At 52.0% G+C, this 9,656-nt stretch overlaps 3 protein-coding genes across 3 annotated transcripts; 1 reads left to right on the forward strand and 2 right to left on the reverse strand.

The window, feature by feature from the left end:
* Positions 1–1,439: 1,439 nt before the first annotated feature.
* Positions 1,440–4,255, forward strand: TrAtP1_003549 (uncharacterized protein; the record flags this gene model as incomplete). Its single annotated transcript, XM_066111933.1, has 2 exons — positions 1,440–1,997; positions 2,287–4,255. The coding sequence occupies exon 2, from the start codon at positions 2,633–2,635 to the stop codon at positions 4,253–4,255; it is 1,623 nt and encodes a 540-aa protein (XP_065968013.1). The 5' UTR covers positions 1,440–1,997; positions 2,287–2,632.
* Positions 4,256–5,884: 1,629 nt separating this feature from the next.
* TrAtP1_003550 (uncharacterized protein) lies at positions 5,885–7,137 on the reverse strand (the record flags this gene model as incomplete). Its single annotated transcript, XM_014087994.2, has 4 exons — positions 5,885–6,306; positions 6,496–6,614; positions 6,756–6,889; positions 6,988–7,137. 4 exons carry the CDS (start codon positions 7,135–7,137, stop codon positions 5,885–5,887), a joined length of 825 nt encoding a protein of 274 aa, XP_013943469.1.
* A 1,730-nt stretch (positions 7,138–8,867) lies between these two features.
* On the reverse strand, positions 8,868–9,656 carry TrAtP1_003551 (uncharacterized protein; the record flags this gene model as incomplete). Its single annotated transcript, XM_066111934.1, has 1 exon — positions 8,868–9,656. One exon carries the CDS (start codon positions 9,654–9,656, stop codon positions 8,868–8,870), a length of 789 nt encoding a protein of 262 aa, XP_065968014.1.

Consider the following 9,656-nt stretch of genomic DNA (forward strand, 5'->3'; position numbering starts at 1 on the left):
GCCTGTTTCGGTATAAGCCCGCTGTATCTCTCATGGAAGAGAAGCCAAGTATCGGAAAAAGAAGAAGAGAATAACTTGGCAGTCTCCAGTGTTTATCATCCATGTTCATGTCGGCTGCTACATACAATCACGTACTCGTACAGTACATGCTCTCGTATAAGTGAACCTGTGATGGCCGGCTGCAGGGATGCTCGTCTCTAGTCGATGCTATTGCAACGACTATACAAGCAGAACTGGGTCTTCTGCACACGGCTGAGCTGCAGCATGCTTGCTCCTGGCCCCCTGGCCGGCCATGCAGTAGTAAATAACCGGGTTTCCTCGTCTTTGGCTGTGTTCCGTCAGTCCATCCCCTCCAGACCTTCCCCTCCCATCCCTCCTCGTCCCCGTGGCGTGGGATAGCAGTGCAGGGCCCTTTCGCATGGCCACCGCCGCTAAGGGATCAGTGTTTGGGACTACTGTATCTGCAAATTAAATTGGAAATAGATTTGTGACTCGGTAGATTACTGTACAGCAGCAGTCGAGTCGAGCAAATCCACAGCGTCCTCGGCCATGCCCAGCCCGGCTCCGGCGTAATCTGCACGGCGCTCAGTCGAGCTGGCCAGTGCTACCTCGCACGAGCAGGTACTCCATACCTGCGCGCTACCCTCGAGATACCTCGAGATGCCGCAATTCACCACAGTTTGCTCTGCACACCCCCCCTCCTCCAGCAAACCTGTCTCGCCGTCCAGCCCAGGCGCTGCGTCTTTGCAGCCAACCATGCGGCGTCGTCATCCGCTCCAGCCCTCCATCCGCGCATCCACATATATCATCCAAGTCATCCTTGCCCTTTGCTTCTCCCTCCTGCCCCCCTCCTCGCGGCCCCGTCAAGCCCGCTCTTGTTTTCTGCACTCTGCGACCTCTAGCGTCCGCCAGGCGTGCTAACGTACGACATACCTACCTGCCACTGTCCCATTACAAACCAGCCCACGCTGCTCCATCTCCACCTCCACCACCACCACCACCACCATCATAACCATAACCACCCTAAAGCACCCTCCCTCCTCTCGCACACAACCTCATCGCGCCCACATCCGGCACAAGGTCCCCAGCTGCTCGACCTTTGCGCCTCTTTGCTCTGCCTGCGCCGTGCCTTGCTGCATCCCGCACCGCACTACACTACGCTGCGCTACGCCTGCCCTGCCCGGAGCTTCGCTGCGCTTTCGCGAACAAGAAACTGAAAAAAGAAGCGTCTCCACCACAGAAGAGTCGAGTCGCGCTGCTCCCAACCATCGCCGATTGCCTCGCTGCGCCCAGACTCGCAGACACGCGCTCGTCGCCAGACAAAAGTCGATCGCCGCTCGTGTTTCCTGACTGCCGCCGTGCGCCATCATCGTCGCTGCTGTCGCACACGCGTCGCGCCCCTCGCCCATCTGCTTGCTGCACCCAGCGTGCAAAGAACAAGGTAACAATAGCCCACGAAGAAGCAACGCTTCGTCCCATTTCCTTTCCCTCTTCTCTCCCGTCCAGCCCGGCCCTCTCCGGATCCAGCATCGCCCACGATGCGTCTGCGTGCCCGGCCTCTCGCTGCGCAGCCATGAACCGCTCAGCTGCTTCAATCGCCTCGTCGCCCTGCCTCGAGATGTTGATCTGCGCTGCGGCGTGGCAGCTCTGAAGCAGCCGCCTTGGCCTTTGGTTGTGTTGCGCCGCACTCGGGCGACACCACGCTCCTACACCTGGTCGCCGCGCTGCTCTCGTCGCTGCCCGTCTGTCCGTCTCGCTGGGCCTGCCCGCCACACCCTTCCACGCCCCCTTGGAAGCCAACCACCTGCAGGTCGAGCTTGTTCTTTCTGCACCTCGTCCATCCTCGGAACTTCGCCAGCCCAACTATTTCACGACACGTCGCCGCCGCCGTCGTTGCTGCCGCCACCGTCGCTGCTGGCTTGGATCTCTTGTCATGTACTCCGCACAACCAACAGGCGCCGACGGTGCGACAATCAATCCCGCTGCTCTCAACTCTGGTGAGTTCTTCATTCCTCATCGCATCGCATATAATTCCTCGTCATTGTCGCTGCCCCTCCATCTCGATCCTTTTATCATGTCCCCTCCCCCGCCAGATCTCGACGGCACGCGCCGCCTCTTTAAAAAAAAAAAAAAAAAGCGAGGCGAAAAACAACACTCAACACATAGTTCATATAATTCTTTGCGCATAATCACCTTTACCCCATAATCTCTTTCGCAATGCCTCGCGCGCCTCATGCAAGCTATTCTTCTTCGAGCCTTCGTAATGCTGACCCGCCGACCTCATAGACCTCGCTATCGCGCCTCTGCGGGGTGTCAAGCGCAATCGGTCCCCGGATCCCCTCGACTCTTACCGGCCTGGCGATGACGGTATGTCGGCGATAGATCTTGTGTAGCTCGGACTCTGGCGCCGCGTTCCACAGACCTTGCGGATATGCTCTACATGTTACACCCTGCCCTGTGCGACGCTGCGCAAAATCATGAACCTTTTTTTTTTTGAACCAGGGACAGGAGCCAGGAACGATGCGACGAGATATTGATAATTTTTTAATGCTATGTTAGAGGATGGCAACGCTGACCAAGAGTCTATTTCTTCCTAGGCGATCGCCAATTTCAACCCAAACGATCAAGACCAATGAAGGCCCGAGCGACAGGCAGCATCTCTGAAGGCCCCGGGCAAGCGCCTGGCGGACCTGTGCCTCAGGCCATTCCGCCGCCGCAGACGCCGCAGTCTCAGAATCCTGCCATGCCCACTCAGGCTGCGCCAGCCTACCCGGCCCCCCAGGCGCAAATGCCTCCCAAGACGACGCCGACAAAGACGACTCTCAAGGCTCTGCCCACGGTGCGAGACCATACCACTGATCAGCTCAATGCGACAGGCGATGAGTACATTCCGCGCGAGACTGACGAATTCGGCGAGAAGAAGGTGATGCCCAACGGTGCGCTTCTTGGCAACCGCCAATATCGATGCCGCACGTTCCTGGTCCCAAACCGCGGAGACAAACTGTTCATGTTGGCTACCGAGTGCGCGCGAGTACTGGGATACCGGGACTCGTACCTCCTGTTTAACAAGAACAGGTCGCTGTACAAGATAATCGCAAGCCAGGCCGAAAAGGACGACCTTGTCCAGCAGGAAATCCTGCCCTTCTCGTATCGGTCGAGACAGATTGCCATTGTTACTGCCCGCTCCATGTTCCGACAGTTTGGAAGCCGCGTCATCGAAAACGGTCGCCGCGTCCGAGACGATTACTGGGAGACCAAGGCCCGCAAGCAGGGCTTCACCGAAGCTGATCCCGCCGGGGAGAAGCGACCCGGAGCAGCCAAGGCCAGAGAGGCTGCGGAAGCAGCAGCGCAGAACAACGTTTTGATGGGCAACCCACACACCGAGATTGTGTATAACAACACGCCTGGGCCATACCCTGGTGCGCCTCAGACTCATCTCGTTCCAGGTATGATAGGAGCACCTGGAAGCGCCACAAGAATGCCGGCATTAACTATTGGACCAGACCTCAGTGACAACAGATCTCGGGACTACGGCGGCATCGTCAAGGGCGGCCCTCGACAGGAGATTACCGGACCCCCATACCAAGACCAGACCAGGCCTTCTCCCCTGATGGAAATCCACTCGCAGGCCAATCACGCAGCCGACTACAATCGATCCGTCAACCAGCAACGCGACATGCGTGACAACTACCTTCAGCGGATATGGCGTCAGCCCCACGAGCAGCCCGCTCAACCCGCTCTCCCTCAGCAACCTGTTGCTGCGTCTGCCGACGCATCCATTCCCACCAGTCGGCCGTCGAATTCTCCTCACACCACTGCCGCTGGCATAGCTCAGCCCGGTGTTGTATCATCGCAGAGCCCGCAGATGATGATGACGGCAGCCCCTTACTCGCAGTCCATCAATGCACAGAGTGCGCTCGGTCAAGCTCCCATTAGAGGTATGGCCCCTTTGCCTTTAACCACCAAGCTGAGTATCCGTGAACCAACACCTGCTGCAGGTTCTACTGGTGCAATGAATCCCTCAACCGCTGGCTACAGCTACCAACAACCAAGCCAAGCCATGTGGTCCCAGAGCCCCCCCGACGGCACAAACCAGCTACAGCAGCTATACGACGCAGCCCCAACCCCAGCATCCTTCCCAGTCTCCGGCCTCGCACCTTCGCCAAACTGGGGCTGGCCAGATGCAACCCGGCATGCAATTCTCAGGCATGGGAAGCATGCAGTACAGCGCAGGCCAAGGCATGTATACCGCTGACCAGACTCCGCGTCAATACCTGCCCCAAACTACGCCAAGTGCGCAGTCGGCCTCGCAACAGGCATGGTCAGGCCAACACTCACAGCCCCAACAGTGGTGGACACAGCAGCAACAATAAAAAAACGCTGCTCGTGTAGCCATTGTAAAGCGGCCCTCTTTCAACTTGCTCACGTTGTGGTCATTAAGATATGAAATGTTACTGCGTTGCTTGTTCTTGCTGCTTGCTGCTGCTGTCTTTTATGCGCCTTCTAGTTCGAAGAACTGGCTGGTTCTTTTGGCTTTTTTTCTTTCTTTTTTTTTATCATCATCTTCTGGGACCGAGCTCCTGCAGTATTCCGGATACCCCAAGCATACAGGTTGGTTGGAGCGGCTTTTTGCTTTTCTTGGGTCAGCGGCTCGTTTTATTTGGAAACGATGTACAGCATCTGATCTAGGCAAGGATAAAGGAGTCGGGAGGGAGATCGGTAGGGATGTACTTTTTCTTCTTGTTCTCTTTGGTTCCCTTTCTTTCTTTCCCCCCTTTTCTTTCGCTTACGATTTTCGCCATCTTCTTCTTGTTTGGCTAGAGGTTTTACAAGAAATCTCTTCGCCATTTGCTTCATTTGGCTATGATTGTCGAATGGCTCTTTCTGTCTCCTTGTTCATGTTTCTTCTTTACTTAACGGCCGATTTGTTATTTTCCTTTGAGTGTCCAGGATATGTTATCCGGGCGAGGATTTCATATGTATGTGTGCGATTGTTTATGGTATTCACGAAAGGGGAGAGAACTCCTTACTTTGGCATCTCCTCAGGGCTAATTCTCATGTTTTGGCGGGGCATGTTTTTGCGTTGTTGATGTTGATACCACTCGGTTTGATTAAGTCGTCGAACGCAATTATGAGAGAGAAATTGAGAATTTTCTATTTTTTTGGTTGGACTCTGAACATTTTCCAATGCTGAATGTTTTCCTCGAGTGTTTTTGTCTACTGTTGCTCCAATCGCCTAAGAGCAACAAGGAAATTTTACTGTGTTGTGGTTCGTATTTGTATGAATGGCCGATTTGTCGGTATGTCTTGTGCTATGTGGAATGTTATTTATTGTATCTTCTGACTATGGGATATATCTGTCTATCCGATTGATTGATTGTTGCCCCCCTTTTTTTTGGATTGTCTTTGACGGATGGCTAGCGAAATGATAGTGAAGGCCAGCATCACTGGTAAGAGTAGGAAAGGGAGAAGGGCAGTCTACACACGAATGAAACTATTCCTGTTCTTTTTTCCTTAGTATGGAAATTGGTAGTCTTTTTTTCTTCTTCCTATTTCCTCTGCTTTTTTGATTCTTGCATCTTTTCTAGTTTCCAAGTTTGGTCTGATCCACACTCTGGAAGAAAGGAAAAGGGAAAATGGTTACTAAATAGGGGTTTAAGGGAAGAAGAGATGGGCATATTGTGACGACAAAGGTTTGTTTTCTCTCTTGTATTTCGCTTGACTTATTTGTGAGAGAGGAATGGATTACTGGCTTCTACGATGTATGTCGTTTACCATGTCTTCGGATCAAAGCATCAGGTTTATTGAACACTGGACATTGGAAACAAACAGAAATTCTTTTCTAAACTCCTTTCTTCGCTCAAATACAAAAAAAAAATATCATTTAATCACTGTCATCTCCCTCCAAGGCCTCATCCTCCGCATCATCTCTACTCCTCCTCTCTTCCAGCGCATCCTGCGTCTCATCACCACTGACCTCACGCTCCTCATCTTCGTCTTCATCACCAGCCTCGTCATCCTCGTCACCATCATCATCATCGTGGGCTTCTTCTTCGTCCCCGTCGTCGTCATCCTCTTCTACTTCATCATCATCGACAATCGCATCAATCTCTTCGTCTTCTGCGGCAGAAGGGTCAACGCGAGCCTTTTTGGCGCGGGGGCCGGATGAAGTAGATGCCTCTTCTGAGGCTGCGGTCGTGTCGGCCATTTCGGTGTCGTCGCCGCCGCCTTCGCCGGAGCCGGACTTGGGGGCGCGGACTTTTTGGCGGTAGGTTGTGCGCTTTTCGGCTTGTAGGGCGGTGAATTCTGCAAAGAAAAAGAACAAGATCAGAGAGTGAAGAGAAAATGAGGAAAGAGGGGAAGGGGGTAGTCCGTTGCATGTTGTATGCCGAGCGGTAAGAGATGAACTTGATTACCAACAGGGATATATGATAACGTGATATGAAAAGGAGCGTATAGTTAGAAGGGGGAGGGGATCTATGCGGTAGGACATACTAGCAAATTCAGCCTCAAGAGACTCTTTCAGAAAAGCAAACTCGGTGTCGTCTAATGCCTTGAAAACGTCGGCTGGGGAAATGGTTTTTTTGCCTGCGGCAACGGTGTTCTCATTGGCGCTGTGGTACGTGATTGAGATCAGCTCTTGTTCAGAATTTGCGTGTACATATATGGCTTGTCCTGTTCCTCATATATGAGAGAAGAGGGGTCCAAACCCATCGTAACAGATGAAATGAAGAGATCCATGAGACAAAACATACTGCGAAGCTAGATAGCTGATAAAGACAGTGGCGCTCTTGCTCAGCGCCAGAATTGCATTCCCTTGAATCTGCGTGTTGGGCGGCAGGGTACCCTTTGCCAGTCTTGTGATTATTGATTTGGGGAGGTTCAAGTCCTGGGAAAGGCAAAAGTTAGCTTTCCCTCTTATGGATTTATATTCCAACGCCCGCTGAATGATGCGCAGCACACACACACACACACACACACACATACCTCAATTGTTATGGCATCCTCTCCTTTTGCCTTTTGGGCATCCTTTTCCTTTTCCTTGTCCTTTTTCTCCTGTTGGGGTTTTGCTGGAGGAGAGGTCTCTTCGGCGGCAATGGGGGTGGATGCCCTGACGTCGGACTTGCGAGGAGGCATCTTTATTCTGACTGTTTGGATGATGGATGTATGTGGGCTATAACGTGAAAGGCTGGATTCTCTGTGTGGAGGGATGAAGAGGTTGTGAGGCGGAGTGAGATGGGCAGGGCGGCTAGATGAGAGTATGTGGATATATAGCACAGAAATCAAGATGGAGAAGGCCTGACGTAGAAAAAGATGAGATCCAAGCTGCCGTATATCTCTTTCCAAATACCTCTAAATATGTAGAGTGAGGAGAGACTGAAAAGAATGGCAACGAGAGCGATGTGAAGTTAAGAGAGACGAGAAGAGCGAAGACAGCGAGAGCCCAAGTTAAGAAAGACTCCCCGTATTAGCCCCCCTGGAACAGTCTCTAATCGGCACAGGCTCGAACTGGGATCAACACGAGATCCGGCTCAACCGCAGCGCTGTAAAGTAAAGCCAGTAGACGGTGCAATCAAGACCAATTGGGCACAGAGAGCGAAGAGGTCCAGTCCTGCTACGTGCTGTTTTTTTTCTCCCTAGTCCGAAATCGAAGGCAAAAGGCTAGCAGAACCACATTCGGGAATTAGGTAAGATATCAAGGCCAGGGTGCAAAAAAAAAAAAATGAGGGTTATAGCAGGGCAAGTTTTGCTCAAATCCGAGTAAAAGAGCGCGGTTGATGCTCGTGGGCAAGCCTCTCTCGATGCAGCTGTCCAGATTATGGGGTAGAAAAGGAAAAAGGACGTGCTAGACGCGTTTTCTCTCCCCCGCCGTGGCGCGCGTTAAGTGGTTTTTCTTTGTGCTTTATTTTACAAGCTGGCTGCGGGACGGGCAGGGACAGGTACCCTCTACTGCGACCGGGCGGCTATTTGCGCGGTGCGGGCTGCGCCTCGCTAGGTAGACGGTACCTAGCTCTCGGCAATGAATCTCGAGAAACACCAAACATTACAGTTTGTATATACGGTTGAATTCGTCGACAGATTTCAATTTGGCCGTGGCATTTTATCTGTTCTCTCTTCTCTTTAATCCTTCTCTATGGCCTTCCCTAGCTCCTCTCATCGCCACTCAGCTCACCAAGGGAATGATTGCCGCAAATTTCCACATCCACGCCACAATACAATGATGCCTTCATCCTATTCTTGGAGTCAATTTCTGTGTTCAATTTAAAATCTCCAAATAAGATGAAAAATAAAATAAAACAAAAAACCTTCATGGCAGTGATATGCGCCTGCTCATGATACATGGATGATAGAAAATAAAAAAAATAAAAAAAAAAAACATGGGGGGTATATCCGTCGTATATATCAAATAAATCATACTACTATCAAATAAAATGAAAAAGGAGAGAATCAGGGCTCCAGCCTGCATTCATTCGCCGCTTACCATTGAAGCGACTAAAAGGTGCCTGGCATACGAATCCTCCGCAGGAGTGATGACACCCGCGTATGCGAAAATGAAGTGGAAGGGTACGGAATAATTCATGTTGAGAGAAAAAACGTTGTGCTGGAAATGGACTCACCATGAATCTGTCATGATCCATGGACATGTCCCATTCCGCTCAAGAAGTGTGAGTGAAGAATAAATGGCTACCACATTCTTTTATGGAAGTGGCTGTCAGAACGTATATTTCTACTGTCTTGTCCACTGCGGCGAGTGAGGCGAGGCAGTGTCGAAACTTACTCACTGCCGTGAGCCTTGCTCAGTTTATACAACTGAACGTGTCTCACAACAGGAGTTATGAAGTAGGTAAGTAACTTGCCAAAGGTTCTCATCCTATAGCGCGCCCGATATCAGAACTGTGCACCACCGGTGGTCGTGGTGTCAAGCCAGTCAAAGGCACCTCGTCATCCCGACAGCCCTGTCGAGCAGCAGGAGTCGAAATAGTCGCTCTGCGGGGTGCCGGCGCGGATTTAGAGTATATGTCGGCAGATTGCCGAGGCGAGTTCTGCTCTGGAGTCTGACTGTACCACTGTTCCCGTCTGGTATTGGCACCGAAACTGCTTCGCGTACTGCGAGCGCTTTTGGTCCGTGCATGGCGAGGAGGATTGGATTTTGTCAGGCGTGCCGAGGGAGTCCGCTTGATATTGACGTAAGCATTATCTCCCCGGACAGTTTCGTCTGTTAGGCCTGGTCGAGAGTTTGGTGCTCGCGCAAGGACTGGTGTTGGCGGGATATCGATGCTCTGCTTTGTGCGGACGGGGGAAAACGGGAGTTGCTCCTCAGAGACTCGGCTTTGGTAGACAATAACACTAGATGACTTTACAGAACCAAGCGACGTGTTTGTGTGGTGAGATTGGTGAGCCGGTCTTGGTTCGCTGATGGCTGATTTCGGCGTACGGGGAAGCTTCTCCTCGGCCTCAACACTCCGCATCCGATTAATTTTCCAGGATTCAATCTCCTCATCGTCAATTGGCGTGATTCCCCTGTTGCGAAATCGAGCTCTGCGTCTGCGAACTCGGTGGTATATGAAGGCGGCCAAGGCGATGAGAAGGACAGACGGGATAGTTGTAGTCAGGACGATTATGAGCGTTTCATGCGAAGAAGATAGGCCAGCCAT

The sequence above is a fragment of the Trichoderma atroviride genome, chromosome 2 (genome assembly GCF_020647795.1).
Source record: "Trichoderma atroviride chromosome 2, complete sequence".
Taxonomy (NCBI): Eukaryota; Fungi; Ascomycota; class Sordariomycetes; order Hypocreales; family Hypocreaceae; genus Trichoderma; species Trichoderma atroviride.